General features: G+C 47.1%; 1 protein-coding gene across 1 annotated transcript; it reads left to right on the top strand.

Annotated features, from left to right (window-relative positions):
• The first annotated feature begins 1,223 nt into the window (after positions 1–1,223).
• On the top strand, positions 1,224–8,580 carry LOC132479837 (zinc finger protein 134-like). Its single transcript, XM_060083475.1, has 2 exons — positions 1,224–1,483; positions 6,791–8,580. Exon 2 carries the CDS (start codon positions 6,892–6,894, stop codon positions 8,026–8,028), a length of 1,137 nt encoding a protein of 378 aa, XP_059939458.1. The 5' UTR covers positions 1,224–1,483; positions 6,791–6,891; the 3' UTR covers positions 8,029–8,580.
• The last annotated feature ends 7,021 nt before the right edge of the window (positions 8,581–15,601 follow it).

Below are 15,601 nucleotides of genomic sequence, written 5' to 3'. Positions count from 1 at the left end.
GTGAGCTATGGCCGCTGAGCCTGCGCGTCCAGAGCCTGTGCTCCACAACGGGAATGGCCACAACAGTGAGAGGCCTGCGTACCGCAAAAGAAAAAAAAATTATGTATTTACGCTGCACTAGGTCTTAGTTGCAGCATGTGGGATCTTTAGTGGCGGCACATACGTGGGATCTAGTTCCCCAGCCAGGGATGGAACCTAGGCCCCCTGCATTGGCAGCACAGAGTCTTACCCACTGGACCAGCAGGGAAGTCTCTCTGACCTCCTTTTTTTTTTCTCGTATAAATTTACTTATTTATTTTGGCAGGCTTCTCATTGTAGCTTCTCTTGTTGCAGAGCATGGGCTCTAGGCGCGTGGGTTTCAGTAGTTGTGGCTCGCAGGCTCTAGAGCACAGGCTCAGTAGTTGTGGCGCTCCAGCTTAGTTGCTCCATGGCATGTGGGATCTTCCTGGACCAGGGCTCGAACTTGTGTCCCCTGAATTGGCAGGAGGATTCTTAACCACTGTGCCACCAGGGAAGTCCCTGACCTCCTTTTTAAAACTCCCTTCCTCACTCACCTAGTTCCATGGGCATCAGCACCTGGCTTTGCTTAGGACATGACACTGGCTGATACAGTTCTTGGATATGCACAAAAATGCCACATGACTTACTTCTTCATCATTTTTCAAGTCTTGCCTGAAGTATCCATGAGGTTTCTCATTACTACTCTATTTAATATTACACCGTCTCATTCCCTGCTCTTCCCCGACATCCAGCTTTTTTCCCCCAAAGCACCTATCATCATACAGCATATCGTATAATTTACTTATTTTTTCATAATTACATCTTTGCTTCTCTCTTCCATCTGTAAGTATTTAAAAAACAAGGAAATATGAGTGGACTATGAGTGTACCCAAAGTGACATTTGATGTGGTGTGCCCATTAGGTTTTGTAGCTTTGGGGAATATCTGAGAGAACAGTTCTAAACATTTCTTCGATCCTTGCAGAGTACACTACACGGAAACTGGGCGATGGCTTCTTAAGAAGAGTGAAGCTCCGCCCCGTCCTCTGAGCCGCGAGGCCCCAGCGTCCCTTGTGGTTCCACGCGAGGGCGTCAACGAGTCGCTGCGCTGATGGCTCAGCGGGAACTACATTACCCAGAAGCCCGCGCGCCGCGCAGCGGCGGCACTCGTAAGGGCATTTCCGTACTGCGGAAGTCGTCTGGGAGGGACTTCCGGCATCTTCGCCGCGGACATTTTGTTGGCTCTTGGTCGAGCCATCAGAGCGTAACGTCGGTAGTCGTGGTTCGATTCAGAGGTGACGGAAAGTGAGAAGGCGCGAGAGGCTACCCTGTCCTCGATGCAGAGTGGCTCGGTGGTGGCAGCGCTCGCGAGAATTCCGCCGCCTGGCCGAGCGACGGCTGTGCCCGGTTTCCGACCTGGGATCCCTCCCGAATCTGTGTGGTCCGGGCTGTGATGGCGGCGGCCTTGGGGACGGACCCGCTTAGGTGGGTGCTGCGTTCCCCGGATCTTGACGCGTCCCTTCGCCCACCTTCGAATCGTAGGACCCCGAGTGAGTGGTGCCTATTGAGGCTCTTCTGGCCCAGACTCCAGGGCGTTTGCGGATGGAGCCGCCATTTTTTTGCGGTACGCGGGCCTCTCACTGCTGTGGCCTCTCCCGCTGCGGAGCACAGGCTCCGGACGCGCAGGCTCAGCGGCCATGGCTCACGGGCCCAGCCGCTCCGCGGCATGTGGGATCTTCCCGGACCGGGGCACGAACCCGCGTCCCCTGCATCGGCAGGCGGACTCCCAACCACTGCGCCACCAGGGAGGCCCAAGCCGCCATTTCTAACAGCCAGTGTGGTGAGGCGTTTCAGAGTTTACCCCGCCGAGCCATTAGCGGGAGCAAAGACCTCGGGTTGTCACTGCGTCGGGAAATTTCGGGCGACGGGGGTGTTCACATGTTCAAGAAGCAGAGAGCGTGAGTTGTAGTCATGCCTGGAACATCAGGGTGAGGCGAGTGCTTTCATTAGGACGTTGGGAGCCGTGGAGGGACATGACGTGATCAGGGATTTTTTAAAGTATTCCCAAAGCTCAGGGGAAAACAAATTAGGGTGGGGTGGAGATGATGAGGCTGGAGGCAGGGAGACCGGCGAGGAGGCCACAAACTCCTGGAACGTTGTGGTGGCGGCGGTACCAGAGCAGTGGCAGGGGAGGGATTGGGACTGGATAAATCATTAAATTCTGGAGAGGTTTTAAAGGTAGAACCAACAGAATTTTCTGGTGCGTTAGATACGGCTGTGAGTGCAAAAGGGGTGTGAAGAACCAGCCAAGTTTTGTTTTGTTTTTCCCCTGAACACCTGAAACGATGGAAATGGGTAAGTTGGACGAGGGAAGCACCTTTCAGGGGGAACAGGAGTTGGACTTAGGACATGGTAAATCCATAGTGTTTCACAGTAGAGGCGTCACATGGGCATTTGGATATGCTGGTCTGGAGTTCTGCAGAACAAGCTGGGCTGGAGACCTCTGAGGAGTGAGGTCTTATCAAAGCCTGGAGATGAGGTTTAGGGCGAGAATGTTAAGGTTGTTAGTTTATGTGGTCCCTGAGGTGAATGAGTACAGGGGAAAGGGGTGGACGTCCCTGAGATTTCCTCCAGAAAGGAGAGGTCCTGGAATATGAAAGGGTTATGGCTGGTGTCAGCAGGAGGAGAGCGCTGTAGGGTATTAGGAACCTGACCTGAGATGGAGAGCAAGGTGTAAGGTGCTACAAATTTGCCCCCTCTGTGGGCTCAGCATGCCCCTCTGTGGAGCAGCCTCCCCCCAGTCTAGGGCACTGTTACCTCAGTTCCCTGACCCCTCAGGTGAGGAGAGATGATGAACACCTCTAATGAAGGGCCACCAGCATGCTCACCTTCAGAGGAATATATACCAGGTGGGCTGGTTTGGTGAAAGGATCTCGTGTGTACCTGGAAAGTATACATTAGCAGGCAGTTAAAAATTAAAAATGTTTAGGTATGATAAACTGATACCACTGCTGAATTGATTGAAAAACTTGTCTCTAAAGTATTTGATTACAATGAAAAGTCTTAAATACCAAGTTTTATTAAAGACTTAAAAACAAACCCAGAACTTAAAAGAACCTGTTACGTACTTTATTCGAACCAAAAACATTTGCACAACTGTTAAGCAGGTGGACGGTAAAAGTTAATGCAAAGGTACTTGACACGTACTAACACGTCTGATACAAACAGCCCTATTGGGTGGAGACCACCATTACTGCTGTGTCCGTGAGAACACAGAGAAGTCTTGGATCGTGGCCACATAGCTGGTAGGAAGCGGCACTAAGGTCTGAGTATCTTAAGTTGGACTGAAATCCTCCTCACCAACGGGCGGGGCGGGGGTGAGAGGAACAGTTCAGTCTCCGAGATCCCCCCGTGGTGACCTGTCTCTGCCAGCCCCCTCTTCCGGCCAGACGGCTGTGGTGGCAGAAGCGATGAAGGTCCCTGCGTGGGTGAGTGCAAAGCGTACAGGTCCTCAGTCAACCTAGCCTACTTCTCCATGATCTTGGCAACCCATTATGGCAGATAATGGTGTCTTGGGAATCTTAACCTACCCTTCTGCCTGCCATTGGGTTTGGGATCCTGGTGTCACCAAAGGCCTTGTGCCCTGCAAACTATTCTGGAATTATATGGAAGGGTTTCCATTTCCAGCAAGCAATGGGAAGAAGTATGGAACAGTGCCCATGGGAACCAGAATGTGCAAATACATCACTTGAGACTGAACTGGTCATGTTTGGGGAACTTTAGTTCTCCATTATGTTTAGTGATCAGAGAGCAGGGGACAGGTTTCAGCTCTGAAATGGCAGCCTGTGGAGCTGGGCTTCTGTTCTGAAAGTGGTGGGACCCATGGAAAGTTTGGACCAGAGAAGGGAGTGACCTTATCCTGGTCAGGGTTTCTCTGGCTGCACAGTGAAGAAAAGACTATGGGGGTGGTAAAGAGGACTGCTGATGAAGGCTGGGCCAGAGTGGTGACTACGGGGGTAAGAGACAAGTGCTTGGATTCTGGTGGGTTTTTTTTTTTTTTTTTTTTAAAGTAGGACCAACCAGATATTCTGATGTGGAGTGTGAGAGAAAGACGGGGAGGAGTCAGAGATGACCCCACAGATTTTGCCTGAGAAGACATAAGGAGGAAAAAATTCTCAATTGAAATAGTGAAGTTGGTGGTGAGAGTAACTTTCAGAGGTAATATCCTTAGTTAGGTTTTGATCATGTTGAATCTGCAGTGGTCCAAAGACATCTGAGTTGACGTATCAAGTGGACATGGGTATGGAGTTCAGAGGAGGGATTCAAGTTGGAGACATCCACAGGTTGACGGCCAGTATGTGATTAGGGTAGAGCTGTGTATCAGATTTAGAGAGAGAACCTTTATGTCATGGTGGCAGTGCCTTTGGGGGTCTGGAAAGGAAGTGGGCACAGTGGAGTGGAAGTAAGAGTTACCTTAGAGTCAAGAAAAGGGAGGTTAGTGTCCATGGTGAGCAGGGAAGATAGGATCTGGCATTTGATGAAAGGGAGAAAGTAGACATGCGATGAATGCTGAGGTAAAACAGTAATAGAGACGACATGAAAGACCAAAGCTGGTGCTTCTAACCCTCTCTGTGTGCTTTTCAGGTTTTTGTGGTGACCTTTGGTGGGGACTGGGGAGTTTCAGTCGAGCTGGTGGGTTAGTTCAGAGCTAAATTGGGTCAGCTGCAGAGTCACTGTGTTTGGGGTAGAGGGCCAGTAGGGATGGGCTTTGAATGAGAGCTTAGTGGCAAGTGTTAAGCCTGTGACTGATGAGGGTATAGTATCCCCAGCATGTAGTAGCGAGGTGGAAAAGGTCTGGCTTTATCTCATAATCTGCATGTGCTTCTGAATTGCTGGAGTTTAATCAAGGAAGGAAGAAATTAAAAGCTGAGTTTGGAAATACCTATGGCAGTGGAGGCCATTGGCTGGGGCTGGATGTAACCCTGGATGCATTAACCAAGCATTCTCTGGATGCCATGTGCAGGTTTACATCTGGGAGGTACCTACTTTGGGAGCCTCCTTAGATAATGAGGGAGGTGTGGTCTAAAGAGTGATGTGTCCATGGAGATGGAATCTGAATTCATGGTCTGGGGGCTCAGGTACTGAGGGCTTCAAGGGGAACGTGGAGGTCACATTTGTGTATAAGAGGCATAACCTCTGGATCCCATGGGAACTAGCTGGCTGGAGAAGGGTTGGTTCCTGCCTGCCAGGCCCAGACTATACAGGGTCTATCTGTCCACTTGCTTGTTGTTCTAGGCTGGGCGAAATGATTAATGGAAAATGAGGAACGAGGAGGCATCAATTACACCAGGGCCTGCTGTCTTGAGTTGGGGAGCTGGGGAGGAATATGAAAGTGTGTTGGATACACTGGGAATCCTGCTGTTGTCCTGTTCATGTAGGATCATGTGACTTTTCAGGGTGTGTTTGTGTATTTTTCCTGGGAGCAATGGGGACCTCTTGATAAAGCTCAGAGACTCTTATATCACAATGCAGTGCCTTCTATGCTTTGCTCTCACGGTTTTCCTGGGTAAGGCCCTGCATATCCCAGTTTTCTGGGCTATGTTCTGCTCTTCCTGTTTTTCCCCTAGAAGTTGCAATTTCCTTCCTAATTTCACTCCCTCACATACATCCTCTGGGTGCCAGGTCTTGGCTGGGTATGCTCACTATGCTTCCCGACTTCTGTGGCCCCAACATTGCCAGGAAGGATTTGAAGGTCAAGAGTCTTATGGTCAGCCCAGTGGATACTACCCTGCCTGGCCTCTTCCTGGGTGGATAGCTCTGTTTACACTCTTGATGCATTTTTGCTCCAGATTATGTCCCCTTTCTTTAATTGACATTCCCCTGGGCCTATCTCTGTCATGAATTACAGTTATGGTCACTGATTGTGGGGCCCACTAGATTGTTCCTTTAAGGTTTTCATTTTGTATTCTGGGTGGGCTACCCTGGGCCACTGCTTTCCTCTTTGCTTGCCCTGTCTTTCCTGTGTGACTTGTATCTTCTAGATCCTCTGTGGTTGCTGAACTGTAGCAGGGGAAAGATGAGTGCCTGATTGAGAGGTCCTGACTAGCCACAATAAAAGGGACATGGACAGGCCCTGGTGAGTGGGAGCCTAGGCAGGATATAACTTCAAGGATGGGTTCAAATAGCACCAGAAACCTGTCCTATGCCCACTGCTGTTTGGTGCCCAGGCTATAGGCCATACCTTATTTCTCTTTTCCTTCCCATTCTGGACTCTTTACATACTTTTCACTTCTATTCTGGTCTGTGACCCAGGGCTGCCCACCCCACTCATGAGTGCTCTCTACTGCTCACTCTGTGGTGCTCTCGTCTGTTGGACAATGCTAATGTGTCATGAAACATAAACGTGTCCTTAAATAGTTTTTGAATACCAGTTACTCATTTTAAATCACATTTTCTGGGCCTGGACATAACATTTCTGGATAGTACTCACCTGTCACCAATAGTCAAGGCCCTTCTAAAAGTCATTTGCAAGGTGTGAGTCGGAGATCTTGCCAGCCTCTTCTCAGCTACACCCCATCCTGTGTCTTTGTTGTAAGGCCTTCCCCATTCTGTGACCCAGAGTCCAGTACTGCACAGCAGCTCTTTCTTTAACCTAATCCCAAAGCTGTTGTCCTGCCAGCAACCGTGTGGACTCAATCCTGAGTATGCTAGATGCTAGATACACATTTGTGATGGGATCGCCCACTCCCACTGAAGACAGCATGCTGTTCAGCAGCACTTTTCTGCTTTCAGGTTGTTGGCATGGAGTGGAGAATGAAGAGGCACCTTCAGAGCAGAGTGTTTCTGTAGCAGTGTCACACGTTCATACTTTCAAGGCAGATTCATCGACCCAGATGGCTCACCCTTGTGACTTATGTGGCCCAATCTTGAAAGATACTTTGCACCTGGATGAACACCAAGAAACACACCATGGACTGAAACCTTACACATGTGGGGCATGTGGGAGACAATTCTGGTTCAGTGCAAACTTGGACCAGCACCAGAATCTGTACAATGTAGAGAAACTCTTAAGAGGAGACAAAGGCAAGACCTCATTTGTGAAGAACTGTAGGGCCTGTGAAGAACCTCACCTGTCAGAGAAGCCCTTTGCATGTGAGGAGGAGCAGAACTTCCAGACCAGTTTGGGCAGTCACCAGCAAAAGGCCACCCACAGCAAGAGGAAAACAAGGAGCACTGAGAGCAGGGAGGCCTACCACATTGGACAAATGCATTACAAGTGCAGCGAATGTGGGAAAGCTTTCAGTCGCAAAGATACACTTGTCCAGCACCAGAGAATCCATACTGGAGAAAAGCCTTACGAGTGCAGTGAATGTGGGAAAGCATTCAGCCGCAAAGCCACACTTGTCCAGCACCAGAGAATCCACACAGGAGAAAGGCCTTATGAGTGCAGTGAATGTGGAAAAGCCTTTAGCCGCAAGGACAACCTTACTCAGCACAAAAGAATTCACACTGGAGAAATGCCTTATAAGTGTGGCGAATGTGGCAAATACTTCAGCCATCACTCCAACCTAATTGTACACCAGAGAGTTCACAATGGAGCAAGGCCTTATAAGTGCCACGATTGTGGGAAAGTCTTCAGACACAAATCCACACTTGTTCAGCATGAGAGTATCCACACTGGAGAAAATCCTTATGTTTGCAGTGAATGTGGGAAATCCTTTGGCCACAAATACACCCTCATTAAACACCAGAGAATTCATACTGAGGCAAGGCCTTTTGAGTGCACTGAATGTGGGAAATTCTTTAGTCGAAGCTCTGACTTTATTGCACACCAGAGAGTTCACACAGGCGAAAGGCCTTTTGTGTGCAGCAAATGTGGGAAAGATTTCATCAGAACCTCCCACCTTGTTCGGCACCAAAAAGTTCACACTGGAGAAAGGCCATATGAATGCAATGAATGTGGGAAATCGTATAGCTTAAGCTCCCATCTCATTAGGCACCAGAAAGTTCACACTGCCGGAAGGCTTTAGGAGTGCTTCCAACACGACAGAACTCATGGTGAGGAGCTCTGTGACTGCCTTTAGAGAAGGAGACATCAATCGTGTTGAACCACATATCTGGACGTTAATACTGTGGAGTATTTTATGAATGCCAGGCGCAAGGGAAGCTTTCAGGGGCTATGTTGCACTTTGAGACCTGCTCAGGTTCCTTGCCAAATCTGTTAGTGCCTGTGGCTGAAACTATCTCAACTCAATCAGCTTAATTACACAAATATTTTTAGGGGAGGCAGAACTTCATACTCTCTTCAATCCTTGGAGGAAATTATAAGAAACCTGAATTAAATGGTGGTCCTCATTTGCTCCCCTCTGACTGGAAAAGGTGTGGACATGATCCACCTTTAGCCAAGATGATCTGAGCTGTGTTCTGGTAGCAGAAAAGGTTTACTTTATTCATGGACATTGTTGGTCTCATGTGATACTTGTGATGAATTTTTCCAGCCTCCAAGTCACCCAGGCTGGATAACTACTTGCCTCATGTTGCTCTGGTTTGTGTGGTAATAAATACCTTATTATTTAAGCCACCTTTAATCTCGGAGGTTCTTTTTAGTGGCTGGACTGGTTTAGAAACCGTTAGACTCTGCCAAACTGAAGAGGTAAACTGTTTGTGGTGGGCTCTCAACTGTGTGCCTCAAATAGAACAGCAGGTTGGCAGAGAACAGTTCTCAGTCCAATCTTGGTGTTAATTTCCATTGCTAACAAAAGCTTGGGTGAGAATTCAGGGCTTTGTGGGCCTGATTTTGTCTGGATTTCAGAGTTATTAGAGGGTCCAGACATCACCTTGAGGAGGGTGGTATTGTAACAACCTACAACATGTTTGGGAGCAGCATGGCTTCAGTGTCTTGTTTTCACCATATATCCCACATTCCCTGGCACTGTTGAGGGGCAGCTGTTCCTCAGGACCTGCCAAGTGCCATATGCCTTGAAGGCCAGAAGCTGGTACAGGAGTCACTGGCTGTAAGACTTACTGTGTCCAGGAAGGAAACAAAATTGATACAGAAACACTGGGTGTGAATCATTGGGATTGGAGAGACTGCTGCAAATGAGAATGGGTGTGCGCATGCTACAAACCCATCCATAAACATTCAAGTCACTATCGCTGGATGAGATCATGTGTGGTGACTGTCATGCTGTCTGGGGCGCTCTCGTTCTCAGGACCAGGGTCAGTGGCAGAGCAAAGAACGCAGTTTTCCTCGATTTCTGTGCCTCCTCGGGCACTTCAGCTGATGTCTGTGCTGCATGGGCAGGAACCCTGGGACTGAGAATAGAACTGTAGTCAACACGCAGTATACTGCACACACTGTAGTTTGGTAAGCCTTAATACATGTATACACATTTGAAATTGTCTAGTCATGATATCAGATATGTCCATCAACCTTTCTCAGTGCCTTTCCTAATACTTTACCTACCATCCCTAGGCAACCATTGATTGACTTTCAGTATAGATAAATTAGCCTTTTCTAGAACTTTAAGTGGAACCTTAAAAGTTTATTTACTTTTGTCTGCTGTCTTGCAACATGATTATTTTGAGAATCATCTATAGCTCATTCTCTTTATTGCTGAGTAATGTTCTGTATGGACACACCGTATCAATTTACCTTAAATGATATTTGGAGTTTACCCCCCACCCCAGATTCTAAATATTAAAAATTAAGCTGCCGCAAAACAAACAAACAAAAAAGGGCTTCCCTGGTGGCGCAGTGGTTCAGAGTCTGCCTGCCGATGCAGGGGACACGGGTTTGTGCCCCGGTCTGGGAGGATCCCACATGCCACGGAGTGGCTGGGCCTGTGAACCGTGGCTGCTGAGCCTGCGCGTCCGGAGCCTGTGCTCCGCAACGGGAGAGGCCACAGCAGTGAGAGGCCCGCATACCGCAAGAAAACAAACAAAAATAAAGCTGCTGTGAATATTCACGTGCAAGTCTTTTTATGGACATTTAGCTGAGGACATTTCTAAGAAGTGTTAAAAGTTGTGGCCTCGTTTCTTCTTACTGATTATAGTAAAATGTGATAGGGAAAAGTAAATATAGGGAAGACGTGAAAAACAAAAGACCCAAGACTTGATGATTTGGGAAATTCGCAGCAAATTTTTAAGACATTTTTTTTTTAATTTATTTTTGGCTGCCTTGGGTCTTTGTTGCTGCATGCGGGCTTTCTCTAGTTCCGGCGAGTGGGGGCTACTCTTCATTGTAGTGTGCAGTCTTCTTACTGCGATGGCTTCTCATTGTGGAACATGGGCTCTAGGTGCGTGGGCTTCAGTATTTGTGGCATGTGGGCTCGAGTTGTGGCTCGTGCGCTCTAAGCCCATGAGCCACAACTACTGAGCCTGAGCTCTAGAGCTCACAAGCCACAACTGCTGAGCCCATGTGCCACAACTACTGAAGCCTGCACACCTAGAGCCCGTGCTCCACAAGAGAAGCCAGGACAATGAGAAGCCCACGCACTGCAACAAAGAGTAGACCCCACTCACTCCAACTAGAGAAAGCCCATGCACAGCAACAAAGACCCAACACAGCCATCCATAGATAAATAAACAAATAAATAAATAAACCATGCCCTTTGATTAAAAGAAAAAAATAAAAAATTTAAAAACCAAAGTAGGCAAAAGTAAAGAATAAAGAGCAGAAATTAATAAAATAGGTAATAGAAAATAGAGAAAAATCAGTGAACTCCAAAACTGTCCTTCGAATCAAGAGAACTGATAGATCTCTAGGTAGATTGATCAGAAAAAAAGAGAAAAAAAATACCAATATGAAGAATGAAAGATGGGATAGCACTAAAGACATTAAAAGGATTCTATGTGGTATTTTATTTATTTTGTTGCGCCAGGTCTTAGTTGTGGCAGGCAGGCTCCTTAGTTGCAGCATCCATGTGGGATCTAGTTCCCTGACCAGGGATCAAACCCAGGCCCCCTACATTGGAGGCATGGAGTCTTAAACCACTGCGCCACCAGGGAAGTCCCTATATGTGATATTTTAAACACTTTCCAACAACTCTACAAAAACCAGAAATTGAGAAAAAAATTTCTTGAAATACTCCAACTACTCAGGTTCACTGAGGAAGAAATGAGTAATCTGAAGTGCCCTCTATTATAGATATTGAATTGGTAGTTTAAAATTTTCCTTCTATGATTTCATGCCAAGATGACTAATGACTTCTTCTAGTCATTTAAGGAAGAAATAATTCCAATTCCACTCAAATTATTATTTTTTTAAGATGGAAGTCTTCTCAGCTAGTTTTGTGAGATTAGCTTTAACTTGATACCAAAATCAGGCAGTACTGTTAATAGCAAACTGCAGACCAACACCCACATGTACATAGATGCAAAACATCCTTAACAAAACTTTAGGAAATTCAAAACTCTGTCATAATTTGGGATACAGATGATCATCTTTCAGGTGATTAAAGATGCAACTTACTGTGAAAACATGGTAATACAATACCTGCAGGTACCACAACAGCTTCACGTGGGGAAAGCATAAGGGATAGAACTTCCCGGAGAAAATGACCAATCTGGATCTGACCCTGTGGTTGATCAGATCTCGCTTGATTTGAACCAGTGCTGCTGTCTTTTTCTTTTACAAACTGTCTTTTCTATAAACAATACTCTGCCTACTCCTTGGCCAAATATGCTCCTTGCTGCTTTCATGTCTCTTACATTTGTGTGACAGTTTTTCAAGAGACTTTTCTGTACTCCCTGTTTTCCTATCCTGAACTCTTATTTCGTTTCTGTGGGATCTCACCCTGTCTTACGACTGATATACCATCTAACAGTTCTCAAATGGATGTATTCAGCCAAGTTACTTCTCCCAAATTTCAGACTTGTACCTAATTCCTACTGGACATTATCCTTAGATGTCTGGCAGGTACCTGAGACTGAATAGGTTCATAACCAAGCTCCTTCTTTTATTTTTCCAAATCTTGACTTTATTTATTTATTTTTGCGGTACGCAGGCGTCTCACTGTTGTGGCCTCTCCCATTGTGGAGCACAGGCTCTGGATGCGCAGGCTCAGCGGCCATGGCTCACGGGCCCAGCCGCTCCGTGGCATGTGGGATCTTCCCAGACCAGGGCATGAACCCATGTCCCCTGCATCGGCAGGCAGACTCTCAACCACTGCGCCACCAGGGAAGCCCTTGACTTTATTTTTTAATATAGAAAATGCATTTTTGGAAGCCAACCCTAATTTTCCCCCTAACATAATTCTTTACCTGTTAAACAAAATAAAGTACTGGGACTTGCCTGCCGGTCCAGTGGTTAATACTTGGCCTTCCAGTGCAGGGGGTGCAGGTTCAGTCCCTGGTTGGGGAGTTAAGATCCCACATGCCTTGGGGCCAAAAAACCAAAACATAAAACAGAAGCATATTGTAACAAATTCAATAAAGACTTAAAAATAAAGTACTAATTCTGTATACATCACATGTACCATACAAAAATGTATCCAAAGTTTCTACTTCCCTAAAAACCTACTCCAGGGGCTTCGCTGGCAGTCCAGTGGTTAAGACTCCACACTTCTCCTGCCAAGGGCAGCGGTTTGATTCCTGGTCAGGGAACTACGATCCTGCAAGCCACGTGCTGTGGGCAAAAAGAAATAATAATTAAAATTTTAGAAAGTAATAAAAATCTACTCTAACTTCAACCTCCCCTATTTCTTTCAAGAGCACCTCATATTCCAGTTGCCCAGGCAAAAATTCTCAGACTCATCCTCGAAGCCTCTGTTTCTCTCCTCACGTCTATCACATAGGAGTCCCATTGCCTTCACCTTCCAAAGTTACCAGGGTTTGACTACTTTTCATCATCCACCCTGCTCCCTCCAAGTCAGAAGCACCATCATCTCACACTCAGAATCTTCTACATGGTTTCTGTGCTTCCACCTAGCCCCTTCCACAGCATTTAAAAAAAATTATTAATTTATTGTTTTATTTTTGGCTGCATTGGGTCTTTGTTGTTGCGCATGGGCTTTTCTAGTTGCGTGGAGCGGGGGCTACTCTTCATTGCGGGGCACGGGCTTCTCATTGAGGTGGCTTGTTGCAGAGCACGGGCTCTAGGCACACGGGCTTCAGTAGTTGTGGCACGTGGGCTCAGGAGTTGTGGCTCATGGGCTCTAGAGCACAGGCTCAGTAGTTGTGGCGCATGAGATTAGCTGCTCCGCGGCATGTGGGATCTTCCCGGACCAGGGATCGAACCTGTGTCCTCTGCATTGGCAGGCGGATTCTTGACCACTGCACTACCAGGGAAGTTCCCTGCACCCTGATTTTTATTGCAGTTAAAATACATTTTGATGATAACTCCATAACAATGTGTAGATAATTTCCAGATTCATTTGTTACAGCTGCAAAGTTTTACAGTCTGTGTATAAGGCAGAGTATGTCTGCTGGTACCCTACTTTTACATTGTTTTCAGAACTGTGCTTTTACATAAAGTACTTAAATTAAAAAAAAAAAACCCTTGCTTTCATAAAGACATTCTCAGGTTTTTTTGTTTTAAATTTTATTTATTTATTGGCGGCACCAGGTCTTCATTGCTGTGCACAGGCTTTCTAGTTGCAGTGAGCAGGGGCTACTCTTCACTGTGGTACGTGGGCTTCTCACTGTGATGGCATCTCTTGTTCTGGAGCACAGGCTCTAAGTGTGCGGACTTCAGTAGTTGTGGCGCGCAGGCTCTAGGGCGCAGGCTTAGTAGTTGTGGTGCACGGGCTTAGTTGCTCCAGGGCATGAAGGATCTTCCAGGACCAGGGATCGAACCCGTGTCCCCTGCATTGGCAGGTGGATTCTTAACCACTGTGCCACCAGGGAAGCCCTCAGTTTTCTTTTAATGTCAGGTTAAGCATTGAACACTTTTGGGAATAAGATTTAATATAGTCTTTCTTTTCTTTTTCAGATTCTTCTGACTACAATTAAACAATAACCCTCAGGTACTGATGTGATGGTTTCTACTAACCTAGACTGGGTGATTATCTTCCTCAATCAGATGAAAGTTGGGATCCTGGGTAACTCCTCACCTCTTTGCTTTTATACTTTCACTTTGATCACTGGATGAGGTCTCAGACCCACAGACCAAATCCTCAACCAACTTGTCCTAGCCAACTGCTTAGTTCTTTTCTCCAAAGGGATCCCTCAGGAAATGGCAGAGTTTGGACTGAAATATTTCCTGGTCGTTGCTGGATATAAACTTGTGTTCTATTTTCATAGAGTAGCCAGAGGGGTTTCCCTCAGCACTACCTGCCTCCTTGGTGGCTTCCTGAGGGGAAGGGGAAGCTGGGGTGAAGTGAGAGTAGCATCGACATATATACACCACCAAACACATAGCTAGTGGGAAGCAGCTGCATAGCACAGGGAGATCGGCTCGGTGCTTTGTGACCACCTAGAGGGGTGGGAGGGAGGCTCAAGAGGGAGGGGATATGGGGGTATATGGATGCATATGGCTGATTCACTTTGTTGGACAACAGAAACTAACACGGTATTGTGAAGCAATTATGCTCCAATAAAGATATATTTAAAAAACAAAACAAAACAGGGCTTCCCTGGTGGCGCAGTGGTTGAGAGTCCGCCTGCCGATGCAGGGGACACGGGTTTGTGCCCCGGTCCAGGAAGATCCCACATGCCACGGAGCGGCTGGGCCCGTGAGCCATGGCCGCTGAGCCTGCGCGTCTGGAGCCTGTGGTCCGCAACGGGAGAGGCCACAACAGTTTGAGGCCCGCGTACCGCAAAAAAAAAAAAAAAAAAAGAAAAACAAAACAACTTTGTCCCAGTAGCTCTAAGTGGACGGAGCTCAAAATTAGAATCCCAAAGTACATTGGCTTCTGCTGTTCCTCTTGCTGGATCCTGAATCTCCTAGTAAATATGCATGTTGTTATAAAGGTGCATGGCCCAAGCAATACCAAAAATATAAGTTTGGAAAAAGTATATGAATACTGTTCTGGGCCTACTCCCAACATACAGGCTCACTGCTGGCAAGCATAATAGTTTTCATTGACTGTATTTCTGTGTCTCATGGTCTGGGCTAGTGGCTCCACAGTCCTTGTCCTGCACAGACACACGCAGCAAGTCCAACACATTCACAGCAACAGGCTCTCCCTGAGACCTCCCCACGAGGCCAGAGCCCCATGCACCATCCTGATCTTGGTGACCTTCTTTGTTTTACTTTATTCTCTTTCCTCCGTTGTGACTTTCTATATAAGTCCTAAGTGTGAATCCAGCCCAGTGGCTGGTGAACAACACATCTGTGTTCGTGGCTTTATGTTTCCCGACTCTCAGCCCCTTCGTGCTCATCACCCATGACACGCATGTCTCTAAGTTAGGCTTTGCGAAGACTGCTCTTTTCTTCATGGGGTGTAATAAATCTGTCCTCCACAGGGCACTAAATTACCCATTTCCTTCTTTATTCACATGCAAATGTCTATCAAGTGCCAGTTCTCTGAGGTAGCACCGCGCAGCTTGTGGGATCTTAGTTCCCCAACCGGGGATCGAACCCATGCCTCCGGAATGGAAGCACGGTCCTAACCACTGGACTGGCAGGGAAGTCCCATCTCCGAGGCAGTTTTTTTGTTT

This window comes from Mesoplodon densirostris, chromosome 19 (assembly GCF_025265405.1).
Source record: "Mesoplodon densirostris isolate mMesDen1 chromosome 19, mMesDen1 primary haplotype, whole genome shotgun sequence".
Classification (NCBI taxonomy): Eukaryota; Metazoa; Chordata; class Mammalia; order Artiodactyla; family Ziphiidae; genus Mesoplodon; species Mesoplodon densirostris.
Note: the sequence above shows the minus strand (reverse complement) of the source record. Positions and strands in the feature narration are given on the sequence as shown.